The sequence below is a fragment of the Pavona decussata genome, unplaced genomic scaffold (assembly GCF_977016875.1).
Source record: "Pavona decussata unplaced genomic scaffold, jaPavDecu1.1 SCAFFOLD_21, whole genome shotgun sequence".
Taxonomy (NCBI): domain Eukaryota; kingdom Metazoa; phylum Cnidaria; class Anthozoa; order Scleractinia; family Agariciidae; genus Pavona; species Pavona decussata.
In genome coordinates this window covers 810,001-828,716 of record NW_028145444.1, presented here as the reverse complement: position 1 = coordinate 828,716, position 18,716 = coordinate 810,001, and the positions used below count along the sequence as shown (strand labels likewise).

The 18,716-nt window shown below is 38.6% G+C and overlaps 3 protein-coding genes across 3 annotated transcripts in view; 1 reads left to right on the top strand and 2 right to left on the bottom strand.

The window, feature by feature from the left end:
* Positions 1–259: 259 nt before the first annotated feature.
* LOC146486086 (putative oxidoreductase PXDNL) lies at positions 260–4,437 on the bottom strand. The gene is made up of 6 exons (XM_085098281.1): positions 4,194–4,437; positions 2,830–3,159; positions 2,376–2,660; positions 1,779–2,087; positions 1,259–1,401; positions 260–924 (listed from the first exon to the last, which is right to left on the bottom strand). Exons 1-6 carry the CDS (start codon positions 4,300–4,302, stop codon positions 775–777), a joined length of 1,326 nt encoding a protein of 441 aa, XP_084954407.1. The 5' UTR covers positions 4,303–4,437; the 3' UTR covers positions 260–774.
* Positions 4,438–9,027: 4,590 nt separating this feature from the next.
* On the bottom strand, positions 9,028–16,528 carry LOC146486085 (dynein regulatory complex subunit 10-like). Its single transcript, XM_085098291.1, has 5 exons — positions 15,992–16,528; positions 14,026–14,243; positions 12,725–12,958; positions 10,489–10,560; positions 9,028–9,643 (listed from the first exon to the last, which is right to left on the bottom strand). The coding sequence occupies exons 1-5, from the start codon at positions 16,506–16,508 to the stop codon at positions 9,362–9,364; spliced, it is 1,323 nt and encodes a 440-aa protein (XP_084954417.1). The 5' UTR covers positions 16,509–16,528; the 3' UTR covers positions 9,028–9,361.
* Positions 16,529–18,426: 1,898 nt separating this feature from the next.
* The window catches only part of LOC146486084 (uncharacterized), a 7,362-nt gene continuing 7,072 nt past the window's right edge, over positions 18,427–18,716 (top strand). Inside the window, exon 1 of the mRNA XM_085098386.1 lies at positions 18,427–18,596. Coding sequence (XP_084954512.1) covers positions 18,542–18,596 — 55 coding nt within the window. The 5' untranslated portion in view covers positions 18,427–18,541. The remainder of the gene's footprint in view (positions 18,597–18,716) is intronic.

Genomic DNA, 18,716 nt, shown 5'->3' with positions numbered 1-18,716 from the left:
TGTGAGTGCAATTTATTTATTCAGTACTTACGGCTGTACTGAAATTTAACCCTATTTAGAATACGGAAAGTATTAGCGAGTGGGGGTGGGAGGAATCTATCCTCGCAGATAATAAAATAAATATAATAAATACGTGTCAATGTCTTCAGCGCAGAGCACTAATTGGAGACACTTTCCAGATCGAATTGGAATTTAGAAGTCAGTTGGTTTTTGAACATTTATAAGTTTTATTAATAACCAAATGCTACCAAAAATTGCCTATTTAATGGAAAATATATTCGTTAGCCGTTACCCAAATTGCCTAATTGACTGTTAAGTTATGGTCACAAGAGACGACGTTTTTTGTCAGTCGCCGCATTCTCGACTGTAAGTAATTGCTCTTTTAATTTTAACTTATTCATAGAGGCTTATAGCTTGACAAAAGCCTTGTTTTTAAGACGTTCATATTATTAATGAGCCATCAGCAATAAGGAACTGGCGACCGATGTTCTTGTACGGATGGGTCTGCAATATTTTTCTTCGCCTGCCACCTTTCCTAAACACATGACAGTCTGGGCTGAGTTGCTCGAAGCATGGACAGCGCTAACCATTGGTTAAGAGGTATTAATACCTATAGGTTGTCATGGTATTTAACCCGGGTTAGCACTAACCATGCTTCGAGCAACTGGGCCCTGAACGCCTGACTCTCCGAGCTCTGTTTTAGTTCACTCGAGCTTCTGTTAATCAGTCTCATTTCGCTGCGATCTTCTGAGCAAAAGCTCATTACTTTTTTCCTTAGAATGCGTTTTGCATGTACAATCCGTTTTCCACTGCCATATTCGTCATCTTGAAACATGGAGCTGCGCATGTCTTTTTGTTTCTCGACTGCTGGCCCATTGTGTCTTCTTGAATTCGACGGTGTGCAAATTGATGTCCTCCGTTCATCTGCAGATTGGAGAGTACGTTATAGTTAGCCTACTGATCGGGTCGTAGCAGTTTTTTGGCAATTTACCTACTCATGGCGAAAACGAAAAAAGGCTTATAAGGACTGGTTAGGATGAACAGGGTTTTTCAACCTTTTCCCACCAAAACTGAATAGGCTTTGAACTAGCTACAGAAAAGTAAACAAGGTTTGAAATGAATAGGGACAAAGTATCGACTGCAAATAACGCAATCACACGAAAGAATTTTCAATGAACAATTTCTTCTTCCGCAAACAAAATAAGAGAAACCAACGTCTAACCATTGGCCCACGATTCTCATGCAAACGTATTCTTACCTCTCTGTTGACATCAACATCAGTTTTCCTGCGCTTGTTTTGTATCACAAATATCAAAATCACCACCACAACAAGTAACAAGGATGCAATGGAAACTGAGACCCACAGGAACTTGGAAACGTCACTGGATTTTGAATCATCACCTGTAGAAGTAATTGAGTAAGAACGAGAGTCGAAAATGTAGTCAGGCTTGGACATAGAACAATGAGCACCTTGGGAACCTGGAGGTATAAATGGATATGTATATATAGATGGATGAAGGGATAGAGCGGTTTTGGTGTGACCTTGGGATAAGCCCATAATTTCGTTCTGTTTTCCAATCAAAAATCAAAACCTTTGTGTATTCATAACCTGCCTTCTATGGACAGCAGTGCCTCCTTCGAGATAATATTTCCCATGGGGCTTGGTGCCTGACAACTGATTTACCAGAACAATTTTAAATTAACTAATTCTTTGCTAAATGTCAATGTGGTTGCCATAAAGGGAATGAAATAAATTCAAATAGCGCATGCTCAAATACCGTTCGCACCCGGGCGTCGTTTATGTGTAAGAATCTCCAGCGCTCCTTCTTTGGAATAAGCCTTCCCAACTGAATTCTTCGCAACGCAGCTGTACTTTGTCGGATTTTTTACTTTTGCCGCCAACACAAGAATGAGTGACGAGAAGCCACCAGTTTGAATGACAGTGCCATTAGCTTTCGTGGAGTTGTCCTTTAACCAGCCAATCACAGGAGTTGGCTTTCCAGTGGCCTTGCACAGAAAGGAAATCATGGTAAAATTTTCTTCCAAGTACACGAAAACGTTTTTCGGATGAAACGAGATGGCTGGCTCTGCAAATAAAGGAGGAGGAAGTTAGCTCTGTTGTTTATGTCTTCGGGAAAGTGTTAGCTCTTCTTTTTACAGACGAGTAAGTAGTGCATCTGTATTTATTTCTTCGCGTTTCAGAGGAAAAGAGTATTCAACTTCATAAACCAGTCGACACCAGTAATGCCATATAGTTCTCTTGGTGTTAATGAAAGCACAACTGATGTCTTTCGAAGTTAAGCAGGGAAACTGTGTAAATCCCAAAGGCCCAAGGTGGTGACTTTGAACAAACGAAAAGGAAAGTAAGAACTTACTTTGCGCCAAAGTTAAAATTGTCCTAGAGGACGTATTTCCGCCTGCTGAGTTTCTTGCCTTACACCAGTATTCTCCCTGATGGGCAGACGTCATGGAGTCGAGAGTTAGCACCGTGGCTCCTTTCATCCCTGTGGTTCTCTCCGCGGCCACAGGTGACCCATCTTTGTACCATGTGAGCAGAGGAAGGGGAACACCAAACGCTTCACAACTCATATTAATCTTACTTCCGGCGGAAACATACATTTGGCGAGGAGGGTTCACTGTAAATCTTGGTGGTGTCGGTTCTAAAATCAAAACAAATAATAGACATCAAGCAAAACAATATTCAACTCTAACTTTTCTGATAATTGACAATAATTGTTTGAACAGTTTCGATTCTAGTATATTTTTCGAACACGTGAATGCATTTTATCAGTTGGAATGAAAATGTGCGAGAACATACATGTCATTCACCTCTAAACACCAAGTTGATTGTAGCCACTGTACAGATCATTTGGTTATAAGACCAGCAAGCGAAAGTCCCAGAATGCTTCTTTGTGGCATTTTGGATGAAAACCGCGCATACTTTTGAATCCTCAGCATTTTCGTCACCACCGCCACAATCCTTTTCGTAGTTATCATTGTGGTATACCTGTATCCAATATGGCTGGGCATTGAAATGGTTTCCATAATCTAGCTTCGAAAAGTTGCTGACACACGAGATCGTTACGTTAGAGCCGATTGGTAAGACGCTTTCATCCGGGAACTCAACTGCTGTGATCGTCAAAGAAGGGGCAGTAAGAGCTAGGAGGTAAAGAAAATGAGAATAACAATGATGAAAATAATGAAGAAGCGTTCTCAAGTCGAATAACTCGGAAAAAGAATTTTCCGAGGCCCCCAACGGGAACCGAACCCATGACCTTCCTGATACCTGTTGGACGCTCTAACCACTGAGCTATGGGAGACTCATGGTGAGCGAGGCCATATACTAGGTTCTTATGGGTTCTTATGAGCCTTGCAGTATAGCAGGACATGTGCCACCCATAAGAACCTAGTATATGGCCTCGCTCACCATGAGTCTCCCATAGCTCAGTGGTTAGAGCGTCCAACCGGTATCAGGAAGGTCATGGGTTCGATTCCCGTAGGGGGCCTCGGAAAATTCTTTTTCCGAGTTATTCGACTTGAGAACGCTTTTTCATTATTTTCACTTTATCCAAGTCGCCATTCCATTTATCATTTAATGATGATGATAATGACGATGATGATGATGTTTAGCATGCTTGATATATTAACCTATTTCAAAGCAAATGTTAAAACTTTTCCAAAAGGATATACAACTCAGTTAAAGTCATGACGCATTGAACGCTCACCAAACAATACAAAAAGAAACGTTACGCTACCTAGGTGCTACAAACATTCACTTAAATAGCATACTTTAGAATTTCATCAACGGGGTATAAATTAAAGCCATAGCAGCCTTGTAAACAGTATAAAACAGTGACAAAGTAAAGTACTGCTCAAGAGATTTCATTTTAAAATTAATAGCTAAACTTAAAGATTTCTTGGAGGGAGTAAACTGTTAGAGGCCCACAATAAAAACACCATCTCTGGCATTCAAATGGCTTTGAAATTTGGATGGTCCTACTAACGAGTTTTATCCTCAGTCCCAACAAACCTGGTGATAAAGTTATTACACTCATACATGAGACGAATCACTTAGCCGCTTTTTGCGAATGGTTTATGTTGCTATTGTCGCTTAAAAAAAAGCACAATATTCCATCTGACTTACATCAGACTTACAGCATAAAACTAGCAAATGGCAAACTCTTTCTACTTACTCAAATGTTGGTCTTTCATTTTTACGCAGCTTTCAGAAGCTGTGAGACTAATGAGGAGAAACAATAAAAAAACTCCCAACAACATAAGATGGAGAGTTCCTGTAGCCATTTTCCTGCAAGATAAATTGTAAATAATTCCATATGAAATTAGAAACTACGTGGACCCTAAAACCCTTACAAAGCGAGATCACGCTTACAAAATTTGCTGTATGCGGTCTCAACACGGGAGAGATCGATCGGTTGTATTGTCTATTAGCTGTCACACTCCGAATTCGACTGATTTCTTATAATGCCAAGATTTGATATATACGTACGGAACCGACAAACAGAGAAGAAGGAACACTGTGTGTTTGATATTGTCTGAAACCTATACCTCTTGTGTATTAAATTTGAAAAAAATCTGGTTTATGGCTTTTTTCGAGGTTGAAATGTGAAATCATTGATGAGCCGGATATCAGAGTCCCTGAGAAGCCCGAAAAACAGAAAGTTTGTTTTTAATCATACTGGTTCAGTCGAGTTGACAGAAGACATAAAAGTGCAACGTCTTCGAGGGAGGCCATACTAGATTAAAGGCGATTTTTTTTTTTTTTTTTTTTTTTTTTGCCTTCTGGTTAGCAAGACTAAAGGATTACAAAATTTTTCATGGAATGAGATTATGGAGTTTTTATTACAAAATTTAATTGCGTCATTGAATGTTTATTGAAACGCTGAAAAGATGGAAACTTGTAAAGCTGCCAATTAATTATTCAAGTACGCGCGATTTTAACAAGCTGCGGTCGTTGCTTGAGGAAACTGATGCTCTACTCTAACTTGGACTTGAGTCTGTGATGTATAAAAAGGGAATTCGAAGTACTTCCTCAAGTTTAAAATTTGGCGAAACTGTATCGTAACTGCACACTATCCAACTGCTTCGAATTTTTTTAACCTGAGTAATTCAAATTAAAGGAGTAGGCGGCTGCTGTCCGTGCGAGTTTGCACATCATGAACCTAGCCAATTAATGAGAGCAGACCAAGTTAGTTAAGTTATCTTGAAGACAATTTACTGTCTCCCGTCGATTTCATCCACGAATACTCTTCCCAAAATTAGGGTTGACAACTTATAATATAAAATTTTCTCTTTAAGACAAGTTTTTAACTTTTTCGTGCAAAATACCACTTCCTTTAAAGATAATTAGAACCAAAGTCCTATATTCGAATTCAGAGGCAACCATCGATCGGCGCTTTGAGAGGAGTTGCTTTCGCATGCAAACTACAGTGAGTTCAATACTAAGATTTTAGCTCATTTGATTTTGAATTGCTTGATTAATAACCATGAACATACTGAATAGAGAAGCATTTTTTTTTTCAACGGAAAAAACAATTGTTGCTTAAATTAGAAGATGGCTTTTAGCATGCTAAACACCCTGAGAGTTTTGACAGGTGGCCAAACGAATTATGGCGACAGCTGTAAAAACAAACACCTTTATGGCTTCCACTGAGGTAACAAAAATCCTCATGGTCAACAAAAACTGGACTGAAGTTTAACTCTTTGAAAGCCACAAATTAAATAAAGAATGCCCTTTAAAATTGTTAGTGGTAGGTTACTAATGGCTTCAGTTGATCTAAAAAGGTAAACAAAAAGGTCATTATGTTGTAGGTTGTAACTAAGCTCACTTTACAGTGGACACCTCTCTAAGGGTTAGGTTAGCACATATGGAGCTGCTACTGAAGGCCCCACTTTAGCTTTTTGTATTCAATAAAATGTATAATTTTCTGTGATAAAACTAGTCCAACAACAGTAATGGGATATGAATTTTAAAACACGCCTTATCCTTAACCTAACCCGATCTCATACCTTAACACTGCCTTCAGTTTCTTCTTGTATAATTAGTTTGGCTTCTTTTAGTGTCAAACACGTTGGAGTTGGAGTCCAAATACTCAGTAGGGGGTTAAATCCTTAGTTACGCATTTGAAAATGTATCGCTGTTCATAAGTAAGTTATGATTCCATTAGGTTTATGCAGATGATAAATGAATAACACTGATCCTGTATCACTTAAGTTAATTAAGTTAATGGCTTTTAGTTAATGACTTCCTACGGTATGAATCGAGAAAAAAGAGTAATAATAATAAAAAATAGTAAAAATTCATATCGGGCAAGTCTTGTGATTCCATTCCTTAAAATGAAATATCTGTAGTATCAACTATTCAGTCTATACGATAAGTAAGGATAATATCCAATGCTGACACTTTTTTTAGAAGGAAAAAGGCATTGCTGAGTCATTCGATCCATGAAGAAGGAACGTTTCGAAAATGCACAAACTGGTGGCAATTTTGGAAAGAATATTGTCATCCGGCGTGGCTTCCAAGTGAAATCTTCCTGTTTTCCCCTATTATGTTCTAAAATATTTCCATATTTATTTTCATATTTCCTCCTCGTGACGTCATTGAACCAACCTACTAATTTCCTGTATCAAGTAACGAATCAGTTCTAGAGCTGGTTCCCTTGGCATTTGAGAAGGGGTAGTCTCAAAATACGGGTGACAATAAATCGCTGCTAATTTTAAAAATGTTCACTATATTTTAAGAATACATTTATTATTACTGTGAATTTCCACTTTTTAACAATCAACTCAGTCTGATCAAAGTTGAAACAAATTTATACGTCTGCATTGGCTACTAACACTTATCTTAGAGCACAGATCGGATTTAAATAGACTTGTCTGATATAAAGAGAGTGGTTCAATTACATCAAAGAGAGGGACTGGCACTAGCCAGCTGAAACAATTGAAAAGATGTTTAGTGAAACGTTTCGATTCTTTCTGAGCGGATTACTTAATGGATTATCAGGACAATTGATTCCTAGCAATGAAACAATCCAATATGCCATCTTTCAGTAGGGTAGCCCAAATTTTTAATAAAGTTTTGTATTTTTATTTTCAAACTATCGTTTATGGTAAAGAAGGTTTTGAAAAAATCCTTTTTTGCTCTTTCCCTTTCGCCTGTTCGTTTAAACATTTTGTAACCATCTACCCTTGGTAAGTCCAAACTTTACTAATGCATGCATTATATAGGCGAATGACCACAGGCTGGGTGTTTGGGAGAATTGTGTATTTGAAATAACAAGGCAGTGACAGAACACTGTCAGTACCTTAACCATACAACGAATAATCGCTGCAATTCATTCTGTCGTGTCCGTTTTTAGGTGAGCTACAGTACAGGGGTGTGAGGGGCGTGGTCGAGCCAGTTCATAAATTATTGCAACTGAGGTGGTGTGAAACTGGAAAAACCAGGACAGTTGCTCACAACAGCTGTCAGTGGCTTCACTTAATAAATTGCTATTTTTCTTCGACTGACAATTGTTTAACCGAATGCAGCAAATGTGAACCCGTCATATTTAAACAAAATATCGTGAGAGTGATGTATCATCCAGTCACTAATACAGGTATACTCGGAACCTACAGGAACTGAGTAATTAAACCTTAAACAGAACAGTAGTAAAACCCATGACCTTCCGATTACTAGGTCAGATGCTCTGCCACTGAGCTACAGGAGACGCGTGGGAGCTAAGGCCATTAAAATAGGTGGACATGGCTTGAGGTATTTCTGAAATGGCAAAAAAAAAATGGTATTTGTACACAATAGTGTTCTGGGGTCGTGCGTGTATAACGTAAAAACCAATTCTTTAGTCATTGTAAAACTCCGAAAGAAACTGCAAATCTCTGCTGATATATATTTTGAGGGATAGGCGCCGACGTATTAGTTTCTGACTTCGATATCGCACACCGAGTATCTTCAAGAAACTCATATTTTTAAGAAGGCTGGCTCGCGAAAGGGTTATGGCTACCAGAAATGACAAATTAACGCAAAAAGCCATAACATTGGTCTTTAAATCTTTACATGGTCATACACCCAAGAAAATAAGCTCCCTATTTCTCAACCCTAAAAATCTCTGAGAGAGTCCGTAAACAATCTTGCAGCTTATAGCTCCCACAGCTTGGCACCAATTTTGTCACAGTTATAGTGGTGCAGTAATGTGGAACAGCCTGCCCTCAAATTTATTTAATTTATAATTCCTGAATGATTTCTGTCATCAACTATTCGTCCTTTCTCAGTGAGTTTTAGGGACCTTCAGATTTGGACTACAAGTACGTGATGGAGTACAACTTTCAAATTTCAAATCAGTCACATCCCCAGAATTCTCGCTCCTTCCCATTGTTTACCAGCAGATAAGGACAGGGGCACCCAACGGATCGTTTCGGTCAATTATCTGTTCGGAAGGCCTTTAATCCCCTACAATTTTATAAAGGGAATTTTCACCTTGAACGTTCGCGATATGGGAAATTTAAGGCCTAGTGTTTTCGGATTGATAAAAATGTGGTTTGGGGTACCGAAGAAAGGTCAGCTGAGATTTTCGGAAAGGAAGTAAGACCTAAGGTTTTCGGGAAATGGACAGAAATGCCTTAATAATTTCGAAAAGACTCAAGTTCCCCTAGAATGACCGAACAGATAAAAATATTATAGTGCAGCCTGAAATGAACAAACAGAGCTTTAAATGCACTCCAGATAGCCTAAAATTGCGTTTCAAAGGATTTGAGAGAAAACTGTCGTTGGGTGCCCCTGATAAGGATACCCTAGAAACAAGATTGGTGTGACAAGCGGTTATCTAAACCACGCAAACTGGATTTGAAAAGTCGTACTCGTACTCAATCTTGTCTGTAGTAAAATCTGAAGGTCCCTATGCAAGGTGTACTGACGAATAAGGCATTTTTTCCCCACGCAGCCTCACTCTCTGGGCTTTTCCCTTGTAAATTGGGAAAAGTCCTGGGGACGAGGTTGTTTCAATTGGCACGTAGTTTTTAATCTTGAGTAAATGTTTATCTATATATTTGAGATAGATTTGTCACTTTTATTCTGTACGTACTTGTGAATTTTCCTTATTTGAATAAAGTCCAAACCGCATAACATAAAAGATTACTTCTTCTCGATGTTAGAGATTTTTCTATTGCACAATAAGTCAAGTGAACGTAAACAAAAAAATTTTGTTTGTGTTGTTCTTTGATTGTCGCTGTTTCACGTACAGAATATATTTAGCATCACCAAGTTATTTGAACAGCGGTGTCGTGATTTAATAAAAATTATAAAAAAAATACAAAAATGTTTACTGATCATCTTTTCTGCGCGTCCAAATCACTTTTTATCTTTTTCTTTCTTTCCTGTTTTCTTTCCCTTTTTTCCTTTCTTGCGCATGAGTTTTCTGAACTGATACCCTCGCCAGGCAGCTTGTATCGCCGTAGCAGCTTCGTTCTGTTGTTTTTCTTCTTTCAGCTTTCTCGCCTTTTCTTCTTCAATGAGTCTTCGTTCCTCCATGATAGCCTTGTATTGCTTTTCCAAGATTTCAAACCGAGCTTGAAGTTGAGAGAGTTCAGCTTTATCCGCCTCGTACATGCGTGTGTACAGATCGTATTCGTCCTGTAAATTGAGTGAAAGGGAAATTTTATTGGCAAAGTACTCATTTTTGTCATTTTAAAAAGTAAAAATATAAAACAAAACGTCAACTGTGCAATAGGTTTTATTTAAACTGCTATTCTTTAAAGTCCCGTTTAAACGGTTTCAACATTTGCTTCAACATGCGTTCAACACTTTGTTGAACCAAATGTTGGGGGCGCTTGAACAGGTCATTCAACATTGTTGAAAATGTAAAAAAATGTTAAAAGATCGTTGAGAGCGTGTTGAATCAAATTTAAATTAGTTTAAACTTTCATCCAACATCGCTTCAACATTTTCTTTGTTCTTAAAAATGTTGAATTGTGTTGAAACCGTTTGAACACTCCGCTCATCCAACATTTACCCAACATCCGTTGAACTTTTGTTGAACGAATTTTGGTTAAATGAAAACCGTTTAAACGGGCCTTAAGGTGTCATCCCCATACTCAGAAGAAAAACTCCCCTTGTTCGATGTTATTCGAGTTTAGACTCTGTACATTTTATAAAGATTCGCATTAAACAGCACAGCAAACAATGTCACGGGAACGTGCTGTTTGAAAGCTTTCAACTTCATGGTGAGACTTCACCGGTGCCGTTACTCGGATATGATCCCCTGACGGATCAACAACAAACTGGGAGGGGGTAAGGTGGGTACTCCTTGAAATCTTTTGCGAGAGTAAAGTCTTCTTTAATCATGGTATATCTGTGCCTCAAAAAGTGACTTTTTAGATTTCGTGGAATCACGAAAACTGTAACAACCTGAAAGGAGTGTGACACGTTCGCAACATCACCTGAAGAGTAAACACGCCTCCGTGGGCCAATTTACTAACCTGCCTGTTGTCCAAGTCTGCATCATACTTCTGCACCCAATTGTAAACCTCGGTAGCCATCTTGAATTTTCGCTAGTAATCAGAAACAATTAATCATAATTTAGAAGATGAATATAAGAATGTCTACCATCGGCAGGGTTTTATTTCTTCCTTTTTTTTCCCTGAAACGACGTTGAAAAAAAGGGTAACAGGAAATTTAAATTTGTAAGACCAGAACAAACGAACGCGATCCAAAGTCCCATTCATGGTGCTTTACGGGATTAATTCAATGGACCCTTTGCAGCTTACGGTCACATGGTACAAAATCCACCGTGCTGGCCAGGACGCAAGTCACGCACTGAGATATCCAAAACAAACAAAATTCAAATTTGACTGGATGAAGTCGCTTTGTTTTGGATGTCCCTGTGCGTAGCTTGCGTCCTAGCATGGTGGATTTTGTACTATACCGTTAGCTGCAAAGGATCTGTTTGATGTACTTTAGGGCTACCCAACGAGAATATTAAGACAAAATAGTTAAAATGTTGTTTCTTGCATTCCCACATCATTTATGGCCCTTTAAAAGGCAAATTTGTAAAGGCTGACACAGTTTGACACAGTACGACACAGTTTGATATTAAAAGGAAAGGAAAATAGTCAAAATGTTGTTAACTGCATTCCCACATCATTTATGGCCTTTTAAAAGGCAAATTTGTGTAGGCTGACATAGTTGATCTGTTTGGATTCTTTAGTTGAAAATTGAAATTGTCGAAAAGTTTACGAACAGAATTAAATTTCCCGAATTTACCAGCTACTCTTGGCTTTCCGAAAATGTAGCTGACCTTTTTTCGCACTTTTGATGACTACGCCTTTGCCCATCCAAAAACAAAATAAATTATTTTTCGGTATTACAAAAGTTAAGGTAACCTTCCGCTAAAGCAAACGCTAGTTTTTCTTTACAATTTAATCCGAATTTCTGAGACAGCTTATGTCTTTCCACCAAAATGAACCACTGAGTGCCAATGCTAAGTATGAGCATGTGATCACACCTGTTGCACCTTTAAAACAACTGAGGGGGCTCAGCAAAATGGTTAAACAAAACTACCCCCCCCCCCCCCGTCACCCCCAAAAAACAGACTGATTAGGGAGTTTAAGATGCAACGAGAACATAAACAGAAAAAAAAGTAGATTTAGTAAGTAAAACAATAACTTTGCACCTGCACACTTGCACACTTTTTAGTACATCTTTTTTGCCGTTTCTTTTACGTGGACTACCATGTGAAGTTTCCTAATTTCTCGTTTGAAGGAGGACGTAAACAAACGACGACAAATTTTTCTGTCCCTTTTATAATTTGGCTTCAACCGGGCAGTAAGAATCCGACTATGGGAGAATTTTTTCTCTGGCTCTTGAGAGGACATATTTGTGTGTCTTTCGACAACGCGCACACTAAGGAGATCTAAAGGCATTTGTATTGCTATGAATGAGCGGATGTCTTAGAAAACAAGTAGTTCATTTTAACAGCTTTTAGGGCTTAAGATTGGTTGATGTCGATCCATTTTGGTTTTCATTTCCGATTCACAAGGTAGGAGTACCTTTGTTGTTGTTGTTGTTGTTGTTGTTTATAAAAACAAACTGTTAGCGAAGGAAACTGAAAGGTAGTAAACACATTTTTAAAGGACTGTGAAAAGGCATTTGCAGCGTCAGAGTTTAAGACTGATTGCGGCACATTAATTTGGTTTAATTATTTATTTTTTGGCAAACTGTTTTGTAACCGGCTTCCAGAAATTCTGGGGGGGCTCAAGCCCCCCCTGCCCCTCCCCTTGCTACGGGCCTGAATAACATTTTTCTTTTGCGTTGCACTCATGTGCCGTGCGGTCTGTAAAAAGACAAAATAGAGTTTATTTAGAGCTTTAATTTATTTATTATTATTATTTTTTTTTTTTTTTTGACAAATACAATTTATGGTTTGCATGTGACGTCATGCTGGCCATGTTGGTGTACAGGAACAATAAGATTTTTCTACTCTGGGAGTAAACTTCCACTTTTATGCAAATTATGAGAACAAATTTTCTTTTGTTTTGTACACCAACATGGCGGTAATGCAAACCACCTATACTCTGCGCAAAAAGGAATTTAATCTAAATTCGATTTATCCGATAAATATACCTCTCCCTTTTACACCAGTGCAATTAAAATATCCAATATTAACTGCACAATGGACCTGGACACTGAGATTTTCATTTCATTGTGGTATCAAACCTTTCGTAAGTGAGTTTCGCTTGCTCGGTGATTGACTCTGTCCTCCTGAATCTGCTTTCTGCACGCGAATCTGTCCTCGTAAAATTTGTCCATCTTCGCCTTCGAAGCTTTAGTCTCGTGTGATGTTTGCTTGAACGCTTCTGTTAAAGTTCTTTGTTGTTGCTCGAGGGTAATTTTCTCTAACAGTTGTAATTCATTTTGTAGTTGAACGATGACAGCGTCTCGCTTAGCGATCTACAAACAAAACCATCAACAAGCGATGAACAAGTGATGATGATGATAGTGATGTGTAATTTACGTAGAAAGAAATTGAAAAATCAAAAATGTAGCGGATACAGTACTTAATTTCACCCACACTTAATTTCTCTCAGATTTTGTTTTGAACCCCTTTTTTCGGTCGTTCGTTTGCCGTTTTGTTTGTTTGTTGTTTTTGTTGTTGTTGTTGTTGTTTTGGGGGGGAAGAGGGATGGGAGAGAAAGAGAAAGGAAGCAGAGAGAAATTTTGATGACATCGAAGATGATGTAATGGTACGACATTTCTTTTAAACTGTTTCTATATTTGTTGGAGGCGGCGTGGTTTTGTGGTTGGGGCGCCAGACTTGCAATACCTAGTTCTCGGGATCAAGCACTGTTTAATTAACTTATTATTATCGTCATCATCATCATTATCATTATAACTACACTTAGAGTAGGCAAACACTCCATAATAATGAATTTGAATTTGGTATGTGATTAAGAATAATGAAAGGATTGGATGGATCCTACATCATACAAGTGATAAATTCCCTTCATAGGTGAAACGTTTTAGTGAAAAAAAGTCACGTGTTTTCAAATGCATTAAAAAGGATCGTGATCACATCAAGTACAAGTTCCTGATCTCTCTACACGCTCGGCTGCCAAGGATTAGGCTGTCGCCTGACAGCACCTATCTCCTTCCTGCCTAGCGTCACATAAGAACGACTGTATGTGGAGATGATTTATAATGGTAATTGAACTGAGTGGAGTGCAATTTGGTCTGAAATCATACGTGTGATTTCAAAATCGAACGAGCGTGCAGCGCGAGATAGATTTGAAATCACATGTATGATTTGAGACCAAAATTGCACGACACGAAGTTCAATTGTCACTTTTAACACCTATTTTGAAATCACACAGTTTTATTGTCAATATTAAAATTTCATTTTTGTTATTTCATTTTCATTTATAGAGAAAAAAATAGTGCGATTTGGGAGAGCCAATCAGATTGCACGGATCACTTGTGATTTCAAAATGGGTGCACGTGTAATAAAAAGTGATACCTACCTCATCTTCCTTGGTCTTAACAGCTGCATTGTACTTGAGTTCAAGCTTCTCCTTAGTAGCATTCGTTTTCTTCTCTCTCTTAATCACATCCGCCAAATACGACTTCTTCTCTTGTTGCTCAAAAGGTGTCGTCAGCAACTTCTCTCTCATGATATTAGTTAGTGACGTAAGCGACTCTATTAAGACGGCGTGTTCCTTGTCCCGCTTCAGTTCAGCGCCTACCAACACAAGAAGATTACATTATTACAGGACAATAGCAATCACTCAGTCGACCTTCCAAAGCCTACAGGCTTGTACAATTTCGAGAACTTTTTAAGCATCACAGATATACTTATTTATCACGATTACATTATACTCAAGGTCGTGCGATTTCCTTTACTTACAGAAACACCAAAGCTGTCTGTAAGTATCTCGGTATGTTGACCGCCAGTTCAAACGCCGCATTGAAAGCCGACAAGAGTTGGGCATCGAACCAGAACCAGTGATTGAACTTACTGTGTTTTATCTGCTCGAAATTCATTTGATTAGAGTGACTCTTATCAAACGAATTTCGAGTAGATATCACCTCAGATGGGAAAGCAAAGGAGCTGCATGCCACACGAAAACGCTATTCTGCTTTCGGCAATTCACACAACATGGTATAAAACGCTGAAGTGGCCAGACACGGTCTTGAGTCGTCACAACTTAGGACAAGGTTGTGATGGGTGCGCGACACAGCCTTGGTAACCAAATATGTTACAACAGATGACTACCAAACGTATGGGAAAATTCTTTTCGGAGCATTATACGATAGCTGATCTTAATCAAACAGTCAAATGGTTTGAATTTTACCTGATACTTTTCCAAACGATAAAACCTATCCAAAAATGGCTGACATTTTAATACTCTTTTGTATGCATTCAGATTAGCCTCACTAGCCTCGTTCAAGGTAAAATGTTCTTTTGATTTTTGAGCTCAAGAACGAGGTTAGTAAGGCTAATTGGAATCCAAACAAAAGAATATTAAAATGTTAGCCATTTTTGCATGAGGTTCTATGAGTTATAATTCTTGACTGAAGATGAGTTCTAATTCTCAACTGTAAGACAGACGAGTTTTTCCTTTTCACCTTCAGATCAGCTGAGTACGAGTACAACTTTCAAATTTCAAATAAGCCACGACATTCAAACAACTTTCGCTCCTTCCCGTTGTTTACCAGCAGCTAAGAAGACCCTCGAGACAAAATTGACGTGACAAGCAGTTATCTAAACCACGCAAACTAGATTTGAAAAGTCGTACTCGTACTCATTCTTGTACTCGTAGTCAAATCTGAACGTCACTTTCAGTCTTCATGGCGACGACATATTAGATCATACAAACTTATCTGTCCCAAATGTCGCCATACTAGCTAGTATCTTTTCTGTTTGCTCTTGTAAGCTTACCTTTTTTATGCATTTGCCCTGCATATGAATATTTTATTTTAATATTCAGTAGATTAAAATGTCTTCAGTCGCAATTTTTGTAAATTCTATCAGTACTTGTTTTTAAGTTGTTTACGGTTGTGAGTTAGGTCTTTTTTGCTGTGGTTGGTTGGCTAGTGGGAGAACCTTGTAAGGGATTGCGAGGCCTATTGTTCTTTAAATAAATAAATAAACAAATAAATATTTTTTTCAATTACTGTTAAAACTCCCGCGCTATTCTCTATAAGAGTATACACAATAAAAATTAATTGACCTCAGATGTAACGCGCGCGCTTTTCCAAAGGAAAATAAAGTCAATTCCGCTCGCACATTTTCCATGTTATTGTAAAAAACATATCTACGGCAGTTTTGTATGGTCTATACTTTTTGATCATAAAATGACGCCTTTATAAATGAAATCAATAAATAGTTATAGTGGTGCGATTTTGCAGTTTCCATTCGTCATTCTTACACGAGTCATTTATCCGGCCTACCGTGCACTGCTAAAGGTATCAAAAACCAATACTCACCCAAAATAGTTTCAATCGATTTCGGATTCTTCTTAAAATAGCGCAGCATATCTCTTAAAGAGTTCTTTATTCCCTGTGATACCATTGCTGCTTTGTGATTAAGAACATCCTTCCTTTGTAGCTCTTCAGGAAAGACAATCTTAATTCCTGCACATTCTTCAGATCCTTGATCTTTTTCCTGTTCCAAAATTGTATCCAGTTCAGCGGTAATGTCCTTATACATCTTCTGCAATCGTAAATGGCCTTCCATGTGAGCAAACAATTCTTGGCCTAAAATGACGGAAAACCGAGGCAAGGATTTCAGTACGCTTGGCAGGACCGTTGTTATTTCCATCCGTTTCACAGCGTCTTGGAAAACAGTCATGATTCGCTCCGCTTCCAGAGATTGTAGAGTTTTTCTTTTGGGTTCAAGGACTTTACAAGGATCTAAACCGCTCTTACGATAATGAGGCGGTTGGGGAGTGTGTTTTCCTTTGAGCCAAATATCTGAATGCCGCGGGCTATCTATTGGTGCCATTTTGTTTTCCGTTTTTTTAAAAAAAAATTAAATTGACGAAACAATGAGTTCATAAATGACGCGTAATTGAAATTAGTGCGCGCGCACTACATGGACAGTTATGCGTGGCCTTAAACGACGACGACGTCAACGACAATGGGAATTAAAAATAATGAATGATTTCGCGATGATTTTTACTCATTTAGTTTGTGTAATGTGGCCGCATTATCCAGGAGATAACGTCGTTGTTTTGCAGAGGATGACAATAACTTTCTCGTTGCGGTCGTCCTCGTCGCTGCTTAAGGTCCGATGTTTCCCACCCACTGAACACCAAATTTGACGTTTCCTGCCGTACTTGGTAAGAAACTAAAACAAGCCAACAAGCCCCTTCCCCCCGCTCCTACTTTTTTGCTCCTTTTTGCCCAATGCCCTCGCGCTATTGCCCCGCTTAGCTTGAAGGAAACGGAAACGACTGCTACGCAGGCTAACATTTCACTGACTTCGGTCACCAAACCAGTTCCGCTTACTTGGCGTTTTCGTTAATTTTGAGCAGCCAAATTAAGTTGCTGTTTCTTGGGTCATGCGTAACACTTGATTTAATAAGACAAAAAATAAGTTTGAAACTTTTAGAAAATGGTGGCTACAAAGAAAGAAACATTGCTATGGATTTCAACGACAACCCGATAACCGAAAATCGTCTAGTGGACTAGTGTGCTCCCTCCTACGACGGCGATCTCGTTAATCGCAGCGATCGGCGATCGAAATTGTTTATATCTAGCTTGTCAAATATCGGCGATTCAAATCGCCCCAGTTCGCAGGTAGATCGCCAAATGTATCTGGACTCAACCAATCAGATTTCGCAGTTTGATCATTTGACTTTTCAAAATGGCAGACGATGGAAGTTGGATGGATGAGAATCAGAAAGAAAAAAACCTTGTCACTCGCTGGACTGAAAAGCCGTGCCTTGTTTTAAAATACAGAGTCAAAACAACACAGCCGCAGACAGAAAAAAAGGCCGTCAATCAAGAAATTGCAGGGAAATTAAACATGACAGGTTTACAAATCAGTCTTATTTCGTAATCCAGTACATGAAAACTTGTTCACAATTCTCCCACCGTCTGGAAGGCCTTCTTCTAAGCAGCCAGCAGCAACTAGTTCTTGGGTTTGCTTGGCGCAATTTTCTTCAGCTTGCGTGATTTTCGCGCCAATGCGCGCGAATGCCCTGCGGAAGGAAATGTATGATGCAATCGCCCAATCGCCACGCGTGACGCGTGCCCGTATCATCCTCCCTCACAGGCGCACTCACGGGAGTTGGCTCGTCACGCAAAAGAGTATCAGTGCTGAAAAAAATCGTGAACTCCCTTGGTCCGTTTGAAGTTTAGACAAGACTTGATTGTGATCATTACGTTTGAGACAGTAATCGAATTTTGGTATTAGGGTTTTCCAAACAGTACCGAACCAGTGTAGACTCCGACCCAAAGACAATGAAAAAATCTAAAAAATGTTTTTTGTTCGACAAATCCGCGTATGAAGGTTTTTATTCCATTTGGTTAGAAGCGAAAAGTAAAGTTTCCAAACAAAGGGAATTTTAGACAAGAAAAGAAATGAAATAAAACAAAAATAAAAGTGAAAAATCCTTATCACGCCGATTCTCAGATTACTCGTTACGCCGTTACAACTTATTTATCTCACTAATTCAGGACTGAGAAAATATTTTTCAAAATCATTGTTATCTAGAACGATGTCGTGTTAAAATATGAAATAAAATACTGAGAAAATATTTTTCAAAATCATTGTGATCCAGAACGATTTCGTGTTATTTCCTCCCAACCCAACACGGCTGCGATAAACATGCACCACAGCAAATGAAAACAGCCCTCAAACCATCCGGGAAACTCAAATTTGTGTATACATTTATTATGTTGGACTCATTTTAATATTGAGTGTTTTCATTTTGATCACATTTTGTTCACGAGGCGCTGTCAGCACGAACAGAGTCAGAGGTCGTCACGGTTGTCAAGGTTCTTTGATTCTGTAGAGAAGATCGATTCGCCATGAATTACACCATTCTGGTTTTAGTTACCATCGCAATCTTTGTATTTCCGAGCGGTAAGTAGATATTTTGTCATATTTTCGAACGCCCGTTGAGGAAGAATTTAAATTTGAATGGCCATCAACATACAAATAATTCTACACGTTTTTAATATATGAAGGAAAACGCTGTTTGTT